At 46.5% G+C, this 13,455-nt stretch overlaps 1 protein-coding gene and 1 pseudogene across 1 annotated transcript; both read right to left on the reverse strand.

Moving 5' to 3' along the window:
* ORNANAV1R-PS3387 (vomeronasal 1 receptor ornAnaV1R-ps3387 pseudogene) lies at positions 401–1,130 on the reverse strand (annotated as a pseudogene).
* LOC114808105 (vomeronasal type-1 receptor 4-like) lies at positions 6,781–7,776 on the reverse strand. The gene has a single exon (XM_029055585.1). It carries the CDS (start codon positions 7,774–7,776, stop codon positions 6,781–6,783), a length of 996 nt encoding a protein of 331 aa, XP_028911418.1.
* Positions 7,777–13,455: the final 5,679 nt, after the last annotated feature.

Raw genomic sequence — 13,455 nt, forward strand, 5'->3', positions numbered from 1 at the left:
TCCCCTTTTCCCTCTGCTCCCTTTACCACCCCCCCGACTTCTTCGCCTCTCCGCAGCTAAACCCTCTTCTCCCCCCTTTCCCTCTGCTCCTCCCCCTCTCCCTTCCCACCCTCTCAGCACTGTACTCATCCACTCAACTGTATATATCTTCATTACCCTATTTATTTTGTTAATGAGATGTACATCACCTTGATTCTATTTATTTGCTTTTGTTTTAATGAGATGTTCTTCCCCTTGATTCTATTTATTGCTGTTGTTCTTGTCTGTCTGTCTCCCCCAATTAGACTGTAAGCCCGTCAAAGGGCAGGGACTGTCTCTGTTACCTATTTGTATATTCCAAGCACTTAGTACAGTGCTCTGCACATAGTAAGCACTCAATAAATACTATTTAATGAGTGCAAAAGGACACAAAGCAGATAACGATGACCAGGATGGTCTGAGTGGCTCTGGACTCAGTGGAGGGTTTGGGGGAGAGGCTGGTGCTGTGGATATGCTGGACTTGCATGCGGTGTTGGTGAAGGACCATCACCATGTAGCCACTAGACCAGTTCATGAGACACACAAAGAGGACATCTCGGAGAGTCAAGGCACTTACAAATGCAGTATCTTGTAAACGTACTGCACAAAATTTCCTTTAGACATTTTTAACTGTGGCCATATCATTCCTGGTCACTTCAGTCATTCTCAGAATATGTTTGTCCAAGAACAAGGAGAGGATCTAGAAGAAAATTAAGGAAGGGAGGATAAACCTGGGAGTGCTGGGTTTGAGCCGGGCCCAGCAAGAGGTGCTGGGACTGATAGTGATGGCCTGGAACATGCTCAGGAGACACGTGGTACAGATGGAAAGGCCCCAGGCCACTGTCCTTATGTACAGGATCAACTGGCCCCCCACGACATCCATCATATCTTACCCCTTGAAGGCCAGCACCATCCCTGGGGTTACCTGGGTGAGAAGTATCACTGTGTTGGCCATGATCAGGTGGATGATGCTCAGGTCTGCGGGCTTTTATCCGGCGGGCCTGGGCAATGAAGACACTGACATAAAGCAGCGGCAGTGCTGAGTTTCCCAGGATCCCAATCCTGGTCTGACTCAGGAATAAAACTGAGACAATCAAGTTCTCCCAAAGCATTTTCTTGATTTCATTTGGAACTGAAGAACCTACAAGACCTTAAAAAGACAAACCCAGTAGAAATCATCAACTTTAAATCCTCAAATGAGGGAAATTGAGATATCTAAGGACAATGTCTGACTTCCTTTGTTCCAAAAGCAGGTTACATCAACTTTGTTTAATTTTCATAAAATAACCTCTTGTGATTGGCCCTACTGCTGCTTTGTAATAATAATAATAATAATAATAATAACAATGGTATTTGTGAAGTGCTCACTGTGTGCCAGGCACTATACTAAGTGTTGGAGTGGGCATGCAAGTGATGTCACATGTGTCCTTGAGTCCAGGGTGTGGGAGGGAAGTCAGATGCCAAGCTTGGGGTGACACAAAAGGAAGATGCGGGGCTGACCAAATTGAGACTATAGCTCTTCTTTCCCGCCTTTTTCTCCCTCAACCCAATTCTGTGAGAGCCCTGCCTCCTGTTCCTCTTTAAGATCTTGGAGATAGGTTTGCTTTACCTTTTATGGGATTTCTATAGCACTGAACATTCTTCTAACATTACCCAAATAATCGTATAACAGTAATTGTCTTGTCTTATACCGTCAAGTTATTTCGGACCCATGGCGACACCATGGACACATCACTCCCAGAACGCCCCACTCTCCATCTGAAATCATTCTGGAAGTGTATCTGTAGAGTTTTCTTGGTAAAAATATGGAAGTGGTTTACCACTGTCGCCTTCCACACAGTAAACATGAGTCTAGAGCACAGTTTTGGTGGAGCAAAGGGGATAGAATCCAGATTGGAGGGGGTCAACTCCCCTAAGAGATTTGGAGAAGCAAGGCTGAAGGGAGATAGAGCGATAACTGGAGGGGCCTTGGGGTCGAGAGAGTTTTTTTTTTAGGCAGTGGGGAAGAAGCCATTGTAAAATATATGGTTGAAGATGGTGGTCAGAGAAGGAAGAAGGGAAGGGACACGTGTTTTTATAAGGTGTGAGAGGATGGAATCAGTGATGCAGGTGGAGGGAGTAGATTCTGAGAGGCAGTGGGAGATCTCTCGAGAAACTCCTGGGAAAGGTATGGGAGGAACTGGAAAAAAGCAAGGGAGATTTTAGGGAGATCATGCTTGATGGTTTCAATTTTATCGATGAAATATAGGGCCAGATCACTAGGGGAAAGAGATGGTGGGCTGTCAGTGGGAGAGAAGGCTTCAGAAGAGAGTTAAACATCTGAAACAACTGGTGAGGGCAATGGGCACAGGAGTAAATAAGGATGGAGAGAAAATGTTGGCTGGTGGAGGAGAGAAGAGGAAGCATTTGAAATGGCCAGCCAGCAGTGATCGACAGCTCATGTGGAGGTGATCCAAGGCTGTGGTGGTCCAAGATTGGCAGAGGGAAAGTGGAGTGAGTGAGTTTAGTTCAGTAGAGAAGGTCCTTTTGAGGCCATCAATTTGTGCATCAAGGGAAGGTTCAAAGGTCATCAATGATCTTCTTCCTGTTAAACTAACGGCCTCTACTTTCTTTTAATCCTCCTCGATCCTGAATCTACCTCTGACACTGTGGACCAGCCCCTTTTCCTGGAAACATTATCTAACCTTGGCTTCGCTGATACTCACCTCTCTTGGTTCTCCTCTTATCTTTCTGGGCACTCACACTATGTCTCTTTCACAGGCTCCTCCTCTGCCTCCCACCCTCTAACTGTGGGATTCCCTCAGGCCTCAGTTCTGGGTCCCCTTCTATTCTCCATCTTCACTCACTCCCTTGGAGAACTCATTCACCCCCGTGATTTCAGTGACCATTGCTATGCAGATGATTCCCAAATCTACATCTTCTAGCCATGGTCTCGCTCCTTCTCCTCAGTCTTGCTTAGTCAAAGAATATCTCTTGGAGAAAATGTGATCTTACGGGGCTTTGAATTGTAAAAGTGGATGTTGTATATGAGTGGTGACCTAAATTAAAGGAATGAAAGTGGAGAGTGGAGAGTGGAGTCCCCCTGATGGAGTCTATTGAATGCACCAGGAAAAGGACAGGTTATAGACAAATCCTGAGCCCCCAGGTAGACACCAGAAAGTTATTCATTAATTCATTCATTCAACTGAATTGAGCGCTCACTGCATGCAGAGCAAAGTACTAAGCTCTTGGGAGAGTACAGCAATAAACAGTCACATTCCCTGCCCACAACAGGCTCACAGTCTAGAATGGGGGAGACAGACATCAAAACAGGTAAATACAATTACAGATATGTACATAAGTGCTGTGAGGCTGGGAGTGGGGAAGACCAAAGTCACTCCATCTTCATGAACAGAAATCAGCAGACGAATCATGAACCTTCAACTGCTCTCACAAAGATGTCAGTCACAGACCTTTGTGATAATATTATCTCAGCCTGACTGCTCAGTGCCCCTAAACCATGAACACCATCCCACTTGGCTTCTCCCTCGCATCCCTGCTGAGAGCACAACAGCCATTAGTCACTCACCTGGTTTGGTCTGCTCTCCCTCAGCCTTGGGTAACAGGGATCTTGTCTTGTCTCTTTCTGGTGTGGCCCGGTCTGGGCAGCAATTAAAGGGATGAGATGGTGTGAGCTCACTTCCCTCCAGAGTTTTGATTACTGTGTCACTTGCCACTGCTTTGACACCATCTGTAGTGGGAGAACTGAGATGTCCCCAGAGCAAGGACAAACTTCCCTCTGTAAGGAAAATCATCCTCCAAATCCCACTAATGTGTAAATTAAGTAATTGTACACAAAGTTAAGCAAATTATTGAAAGGAAATCAATCGGGAGTAAAACTTTCTGAGACTTGATCAGAAATGTACACTAAGAGTTGCAATAGTAATGGAATCCTATAGCTAAAAGTGGTGTTTGCTAAGCAGTGTAATAAACACTGCATTCAATTGCATTTATTGAGAGTTTACTGTGTGCAGAGCACTGTACTAAGCACTGGTGTAGGGACAAGATATTCAGGTCAGGCACAATCATTGCCCCACATGGGGTTCACTGTCTAAATAGGAGAGACAACAGGAATTGTCCTTTTATAGATGAGGAAACAGAAGCACACAGAAGTTAAGTGACTTGCCCAAGGTCACACGTTTAGGAAATGACAGAGCCACTATCAGAACCCAGATACTCTCAAATGCAGGCCTATGCTCCTTACCCTGGGCTTTGCTGCTGGTGGTAGAAACACCAATTGGAGGTTATTTGTTCCAGTCCTGTGCCTCAAGGCAAGCATATCACCACACCATCCTGGACAGATGCTTGTCAAATTTTCCTTACTGTTTCCAGGTCAGGAAAGGGAGAGACATGCCTGAGAAACTAAAATAATGTAGGATGGATTATGTTAAGCTTGTTTTTATATCATAGTTAAATTGGATTGAGCTAAAGAGCGATGGAGAGAGTAGATTGTTTGGAGCCTGGCTATCTGTATCCCGTTTAGTGATTGGACACAGTCTCAGAATTGATAGGTTCTAGTGCTACTTACCTGTTTGGAACATGGGACCAAAGGCTCAGTGATGATAAAAGTTTAGATAGAAACTTTTTGGTTTTCAGAATAGCAATCTATTTCACTCAAAAATGGAAATATCATTTTGCTTAGCTATGACTTTTTGTCTTAAATCACTCAGCTGATGGGGAAATGAATGATATGAAATGCATGGAGGTGAACCTATCTCTTCATTCTATGTCCTGTAGTTTAAGGGTATTTATTTATTTTTTCTTATTATTAAATGGGGATTCTCCTTCCTACTTAGACTGTGAGTCCCAAATGGGACAGGGACTGTGTTTTCCTGATTAACTTGTATCAACTCCAGAGCTTAGAATAGTGCTTGACACAGAATGAGTGCTTAACAAATACTATCAACATTATTATGTGTGAAGTATTGTACTAAGCACTGTGAAAGAAATACATAGATGAGGTGTAGACATGGTGCCTGGCATCAAGGGGCTCATAGTCTAAGGATGAGGTGGGTGCTGAGGGCAGTGCAGGTGTTGGCAATGACAGATGAACAAAGATTCAAAAGATACAGGTGATGACCAACATAAATCAGTCAATTGGTGGTATTTATTGAGCTCCTGCTGGGTGAATAACAATGTACTAAGTGATTGGGAGAGTACAGTACAATAGAGTAGGTAGACATAATCCCTGTCCTCAAGAATCTTACAGTCTAGTGGGGGAGATAGACATTAAAATCTGTTACAGGAAGGGAAAAGGCAGAAAATAAGGATATGTATATAAGTTGGGCAGTTGAGGGTGGGGTGAATGGCCAAGAGCCTAGGGATACAAACGGTACAGATTAAAGTGTATAGGTGACACAGTAGGGAGGGGGAATAGGGTGGGGAAATGAGGGGCTAGTCAGCTAAGGCCTCTTGGAGGACATCTTAGCTGGGCTTTGAAGATAGGGAGAATGGTGGTACCTCAATCAATCATTCAATGATATTTAGTAAGCACTTATTCTGTGCAGACACTGTACTAAGCACTTGGGAGAGTATAATACAAAAGAGTTGGTAGACATGCTCCCTGTCCACAAGAAACTCACAGAATAGAGGGGTAGACATATAAAAGTGAATTTCAAATGGATGCGTACATAAGTGCTCTGGTGTTGTTGGAGGGGTGAATAGTAAATTTCTTAAGCAGAACAGATCCAAGTGCAAAGGCCACGTAGAAAGGTGACCAAGAAAGGGAAATGAGGGGTTAGTCAGGGAAGGCCTCTTAGAGGACATATGATTTTAGCAGGGCTTTGGAAATGGGGAGAGTATGTCGGATATGAAGGGAGAGGGAGCCTTGAGTAGGTGCCCTGCCTTCCAAGAGAGGATGTGGAAAAGTGGTTATCGGGAAAACAGGTGAGAGGTCACTTTACTAAGCTCTTGGGAGAACATAGTAGAATTGATAGGTATGATTCCTACTGGGGAAGACTGACACTAAAATAAATTTCAGGGAAGAGGAAGCAATAGAATATGCACATCTCTGTATATATGCTCTGGGAGTGTGCTGTGAGGACCCAAGTACTTAGAGGATGTGGAGGAGCTGAAGTGGAAGATGGGATGGGGCATAAAGAGTAGAGGGCCTTGTTTCAAAGGTCTAAGAGTTGCAAGGCAATGATTTCAAGAAAAAAACAAGAGGTTAATCTAAAGTAAATGGAGCTGATTGTGTGACACTTCATCCTATTTCCCATCAGTTAGATTTTCCAGGGTTTCTAGATCTGGAGGTGTGGATTTAAGGGAATGAAAATACTTCTTCTTGGGAGAGATGTCTTTGTTCTCTGGACTTTGTGAGATGGGCAAAAGAAGGATGAGTTGTGCAAGTTGAGAGAGGGAGAGGGTTCATGAAGAAATCCAGCTGGAATCAATGAAGCCCAATCCTTTTTTTGAAATGATTTTAAAGCCTGAAATGTGCCCTATTTTCTTTATTTTCTTCAGGAAAAGTAATGATCTTTGTGCTCTTGAGGTCTCCCCTCCCTCCTCTGAGCTCAGGGAATGGAGTCTACACACCCTCATCCTGGATATGGGGGTAGAGAATAATGTCTGTGCACAAGAATAGGAAGATAATAAATCCCCCCAGTTAGCTGCTGTCTCACTGGACGTTCCAGATGTTCACTTTTCTCTCATGGAATAAATAGGGTCAGTTGCATGCGATAAAGCTTTCTTCCAAAGTATATGCATTCCTCCCTCCTATAGCCTTCATAGTGGGGGTATTGACAGAGAATTAGACAAGAAGGTAATTTGTGGTTCCCCACAGGGATCTACAGAAGCAGAAAGTTCTGACATCTTCATGGGCCCACACTGCGGCCTGGGGACCCGGGGATCACTGCTGATCAGGACCAAGGGACAGAGGAAGGCATAGCAGGCACCTAAGAAGGTTGCCACATCATACAGTATCAGGTCTTTTTCATCTGTATAATTTAAAAGCACAATGCCACTGTTGATGCAATAAAAGCAAACAAAGCAGGTGACGAGCAGCAGGATGGTCTGGGTGGCTCTGGTTTCTGCTGAGGATTTTGGGGAAAGGCTGGTGCTGTGGATGTGCTCGACTTGTTTACGGTGTTGGTAGAGCACAAGAACCATGTAGCCACTGGCCCAGCTCATGAGGATCATGAAGATCAGATCTCGCATAGTCATGGCACTCATAAATGCAACCTCATTGAAAAATATAACGCGAAGCGAACTAGAACAGGATTTTCTATAATAGCCATGAAGAATGATGGTGACATTACTAGGGACAACAACTGATTTCAGAAAATTCATATCTACCAACATGTTGAGGATCCAGAAGAAGAGGAAGGAAGGGAGAATGCATTTGGGGGCTCTGGATTTGAGCCGGGCCCAGAGGGAGGTGCTGGGGCTGATGGTGATGGCCTGGAACACGCTCAGGAGACATGTGGTGCAGATGGACAGACCCCGGGCCACTCTCCTCATGTACAGCACGATCTGACACCCAATGTTATCCACGAGAGTCTTCAACCCAAAAGCCATCACCATGCCTGGGGCAGCCTGGGTGAGCAGTGTCACCATGTTGGCCATGGTCAGGTGGGTCAGAATCAGGTCCGTGGACTTCTTCCGATGGGGCTGAGATATGATGACACTGACATACATCATGAACAGGGTGCAATTCCCCAAGAGCCCAATCCCAGTCTGAGCCAGGAAGAAAATGATTAAGATCACATCACTTGACAGCATTTTCTTGATTGCTTGACAGTGGTATTGCCTAGAACAGGATAAAGAAAGATATCCAATTGGTTGCAATGGTGCTCAGTACTCAAATGGTAAAATTTGAGATGCCTGTAGTTGGGTCAGACCTTACTCTCTGGAATACTGGCTAAATTTCCAAGATGCTTATATATTGGTTGAACCTTCCTCTAGAAGTATTCTGCTCCTGAGGATTGCTGATTCACCATTTAATTGCATGATGGCATGTGACACAGGTCCCTAGCAGAAGTTGCAAGAGTAAAATGTTTTGGATAGTAAGTTTCAAGGCATCTACCCTCAAGTAAATTCTTTATTATGGTACTTATTCAGGGCTTCTTCTGGGCCACAGTACCGTGCCCTGGAGAAAGACACAAGATGAACAGATCAGACACAGTTTCTGTTCCTCATGACCAACTAGGTTGGGAGAGCAGGTATCTTAATCTCACTTACAAAGAAGGAAGCTGAGGACTCAGAATTCAGTGACTTGCCCAAGATCTTACAGTAGTGGCATAGATGGGATTCTGGCCTCACCATGTCCTTCCACCCCCGTCCTCCCATCTGCCCCTCCTAATCAACTCCTTCCCCTTCCCCTCTCCCGCCCAGCTCTTTCCCGCTCTCTCTTCTGCCTCCTCCCCTTCCCTGCCCTAGAACCCCACTTCACCAGTGCCACCCCTCTTCCCCCTCTTTCTACACTTCTCCTCACCAACCCCCCCCACCCTCCTCCCTTCCCTCTTCCCCACCCATGTCCCATCCCAGTCCTCCTGTCCCCCCGCCACCCCTCTTCCCCCTCTCCCTGTCTAGGGCCCCACCACCTCGTTCCCATCCAAACCCTCCCCGTTCCCCGCTCTTCATCCCCTCCCCCCTCCCCTACACCAAAAGCTATTTTCAAGTGTGGCCTCTGTAATCCCCGCTCCATTACAGGTAAACTACCTTTCATCTTTGACCTTTTCCTTTCCTGCTCTCTCCTCCTCCTTGCCCTTACGGAGACCTGGCTCACTTCTGAAGACACGGTCTCCACCGCTGCTCTCTCCAGCAGAGACATCTCCTTCTCCCACTCCCCCAGACTCACCGGAAAGGGAGGAGGCGTTGGCTACCTTTTCTCACTCCGATGCCGCTTCCACACTATCCCTCCCCCCGCCTTCCCTCTCCTTCCCCTCCTTTGAAGCCCGTATCATTCGCCTCTACCATCCCCTCCAGATTCTTGTAGCCGTCATCTACCTTCCTCCTGGTCCCACCAAAGACTTCTTCAGCCACCTTGACCCCTTCCTCACCTTTCTTCTCTCCTTCTCTCTGCCCACTCTGATCCTCGGAGACTTCAACATCTACATGGATGTACCCGGTGACTCCTCTGCCACCCACCTGCTATCGCTCCTCGACTCTGCCAACCTCCTGCTCCACCACACCTCGCCCACTCACCAACTCGGTCATACCCTCGATGTCGTCATTTCCTACCATTGCACTATCTCCTCCCTCACCAACTCTGAAATCCCTCTCTCTGACCATAACCTTCTCACCTGTCTCCTCTCTCACACTCTCTCCCCCTGCAAATCTGTACTACTCCCCCACAGAGACCTCCACTCTCTTGATCCCATCCATCTCTCCAAAAGCATCTCTCCCCACCTTGCCCCCCGTCCTCTCTTCCTACTCTCGATGATCAGATTACCGCTCTCAACTCCACCCTCTCTACTCATCTCAACTCACTTGCCTCCCTTTCCCTCCGCTGCTCTCGCTCCACTAGCCCTGGATCACCTCCTCTGTCCGCCTCCTACGCTCCTATGCTCGAGCTGCCCGAAAGTCCAAGCACCAAGCCGACCTCATACATGTCAACTTTATCCTTTCCTGCCTTAATTCTGCCCTCTCCTCCGCCAGGCAAAACTACTTTTCTTCCCCCATTGACACCAATGCCCATCACCCCTGCCAATTGTTCCGGACTTTTAATTCTCTCCTCAGGCCCCCTGTTCCTCCCCCTCCCCCATCCCTCACCCCCAACGATCTGGCCACCTACTTCATCACGAAAATGATCACAATCAGATCTGAGCTCCCCAAGTTACCCCTCACCCTTCTGCCTCCTCCCACAGCCCAACTCTCCCCCCTATTTTCCCATCCTTCCCTGCAGTATCCTCAGAAAAGATATCCTCCCTCCTCGCAAGTGCCACCCCCCCCCCCACGCCTCGGACCCCATTCCCGCTTACCTTATGAAAACCATCGCCTCTTCATTCCTCCCCTCCTTAACTTCTATCTTTTACTGCTCACTCTCCAATGGCTTCTTCCCCTCTGCTTTCAAACATGCCCATGTCTCCCCCCTCCTTAAAAAAGCCCTCTCTCGACCCCACTTCCCCTTCCAGTTATTGCCCTATCTCCCTACTACCCTTCCTTTCCAAGATCCTAGAACAAGTCTTCTGCACTCGCTGCCTAGAATTCCTTAACTCCAATTCTCTCCTGGACGCCCCCACCCCCCCAGATCTGGCTTCTGACCCCTCTACTCTACCGAGACTGTTCTCTCAAAGGTCACCATGACCTCCTTCTTGCCAAATCCAATGGCTCCTACTCTATCCTAATCCTCCTTGACATCTCAGCTGCCTTTGACACTGTAGACCATCCCCTTCTCCTCCACACCTTATCTCACCTTGGCTTCACGGACTCCGTCCTCTCCTGGTTCTCCTCTTATCTTTCTAGCCGTTCATTCTCGGTCTCCTTCGCAGGCTCCTCCTCCACCTCCCATCCTCTAACTGTAGGAATTCCTCAAGCGTCAGTTCTTGGCCTTCTTCTGTTATCCATCTACATTCACTCCCTTGGTGAACTCATTCGCTCCCATGGCTTCAACTATCATCTCTATGCAGATGACACACAAATCTACATCTCTGCCCTGTCCTCTCCCCACCCCTTCAGGCTCCTATCTCCTCCTGCCTCCAGGACGTCTCTACCTGGATGTCTGCCCGCCACCTAAAACTCAACATGTCCAAAACTGAGCTCCTTAGCTTCCCTCCCAAGCCCTGTCCTCTTCCTGACTTCCCTATCACTGTAGATGGTACGACCATCCTGTCTCTCAAGCCTGCAACCTCCGTGTCATCCTTGACTCAGATCTCTCATTCACCCCACCCATCCAACCCGTCACCATGATCTGCCGGTCTCACCTTTATAATATTGCCAAGATCCGCCCTTCCCTCTCATAATATCCCGGCTGGATTATTGTGTCAGCCTTCTCTCTGATCTCCCTTCCTCCTCTTTCTCCCCGCTCCAGTCTATTCTTCATTCCACTGACCGGCTCATCTTTCTGCAGAAACGCTCTAGGCATGTCACTCCCCTTCTTAAAAACCTCCAGTGGTTGCCCATTAACCTCCTCACGAAACAAAAACTTCTCACTGTAGGCTTCAAGGCTCTCCATCACCTTGCCCCCTCCTACCTCTCCTCCCTTCTCTCTTTCTACTGCCCACCCCAAACGCTCTGCTCCTCTGCTGCCCACCTCCTCATCATCCCTCGGTCTCACCTATCCCACCGTCGACCCCTGGCCCATGTCCTCCCGCTGTCCTGGAATGCCCTCCCTCCTCATCTCCGCCAAACTAACTCTCTTCCCCTCTTCAAAGCCCTACTGAGACCTCACCTCCTCCAGGTGGCCTTCCCAGACTGAGCTTCCCCTTTTCCCTCTGCTCCCTCTGCTGCCTCTCTGCCCCCGACCCCACCTCCCCTCAGCTAAGCCCCCTTTTCCCCCCCTTTCCCTCTGCTCCTTCCCCTCTCCCTTCCCCTCCCCTCAGCACTGTGCTCATATGCTCATTTGTATATATTTTTATTACCCTATTTATTTTGTTAATGAGATGTACAGCCCCTTGATTCTATTTATTGCTATTGTTTTTGTCTGTATGTCTCCCCCGATTAGACTGTAAGCCCCTCAATGGGCAGGGATTGTCTCTATCTGCTGCCGAATTGTACATTCCAAGTGCTTAGTTCAGTGCTCTGCACATAGTAAGCACTCAACAAATTCTATTGAATGAATGAATGAATGAATGAATGAATGAACGAACGTGGCTCTTCTGCCACCCACATCTGTGCTCTTTCTGGGAAGCTATGTTGTAATTCAAGCTGTAAACAAAACTCATTTTGCTAGGTAAGGAAAGATCCATGACAATTATTGTTCCCAAATGAACCTGAAAGAAGGATTGTGCAGTCAAATCTCCAAGTTTGACTATAACCTCAGGTTCTTCCAGTGCTCTGCTCACAGAAAGCAGACAACACATACCACTGATTGAGTGGGGTTTTCACTATCTTTAAGACCTGCTTCTTAAATTCATTCATTTATTTGATCATATTCACCACGAGTGTAGAGAGCACAGTACTACATGCTTGGAAGAGTACAATATAACAATTAACACATTCTTCGCCCACAACGAGCTAGAGGGGGAGACAGAAAATAATAGAAATAAACAAATTAATACAGATATGTACATAAGTGCTGTGGGTCTGGGAGAGGGGATGAATAAAAGGAGCAAGTCAAGTTGAAGAGAGAAGGGACTATGAAGCGAGAGAGGAGGCAAGGAGAGCTTAGTCAGGGAAGCCCTCTTGGAGGACATGGGCCTTCAATAAGACTTTGAAGTGGGGTAAAGTAATTGCTCCACAAGTGCCCTCATAGGGAAGCTTGTGGAATCTTCACAGCCCAATAAGTGGAAATTGCACTGTCCTGGGAGTCTAATCCTAGCTCTGTCATATACCTGCTTTGAGACCTTGAGGAAACCATTTCACTTCTTTGTATCTCAGTTTGCTTATCTATAAAATGGGCATTCAATATCTGCTTTTCCTTTTACACTGTTAGCCCCATGTGCTTGGGCAATTACTGTTAGAAGACTTCAATAACTTGTTTAAAATAGACTGTGAGCTCCTTGTGAGTGGGTCTCATGTCTACCAACTCTACTGTAGAGTTGGTAGACTCTACTCTCAAGGACCTAGTACAGTGCTCAACACACAATAATTGCTTAGTAAATATAATTGATTGACTGATCAACTGATTAACATCTGACTGACCCTGCTCTCCACCTTCAAAGTTCTTCTGAAACTGGATCTCCTTGAGAAGGCCTTTCCTGATTAATCATTCATTTTACCACCCCATTCAACACCTCCTGCTACTTCAGCAATTCCCTGACATCTAAGCACTTGGGTCCTCACCTATTCTCATTGCACTCACTCTGTAGCTTTGTCTTTGTCTTACCTGTGATTTTTCTTTTTAAGTGGCTGCCTTCCATGCTAGATCGAAGCTCCTTGATGACAAGGATTCTGTCTACTAATGCTATTGCAGTCTCTTAAGCACTTAGTTCAATGCTCCACAAAGAGTAAGTGCTCAATAAATACTATTGGTTGATTGCAACGTCGACATATTTGACCAACTGAATAAAATAAAACAATCTATGTGAAAAACAGGATTCCAAGAAGAAATTTGCTCATGTAATACCTGTCTCTCTCTTCCTGTAGGCTGTACATTCTATGAGCAGGGATCTTGACTACCAGATCTCTTGTACTGTACTTCCTGAAGTGCTTAGGACAGTGCTCTGCATGCAGTAAGTGTCCAATAAATTCTATGGATTGGTTGATTGATTGCCAGAGTAGGGGCAGAAGTACAAGAAAGCAAGGCTTTAATGAGAAAGAAGCAAACAAGGAAGGACAAAATACTTTAGTTTGGTCAAT

Source organism: Ornithorhynchus anatinus, chromosome X5, assembly GCF_004115215.2.
Source record: "Ornithorhynchus anatinus isolate Pmale09 chromosome X5, mOrnAna1.pri.v4, whole genome shotgun sequence".
Lineage (NCBI taxonomy): Eukaryota > Metazoa > Chordata > Mammalia > Monotremata > Ornithorhynchidae > Ornithorhynchus > Ornithorhynchus anatinus.

What these genes read in the sequence shown, in the direction of transcription:
- LOC114808105 (XM_029055585.1), bottom strand. Translation starts at nt 7,776, where the DNA reads ATGCTGTCAAGTGATGTGATCTTAATCATTTTCTTCCTGGCTCAGACT.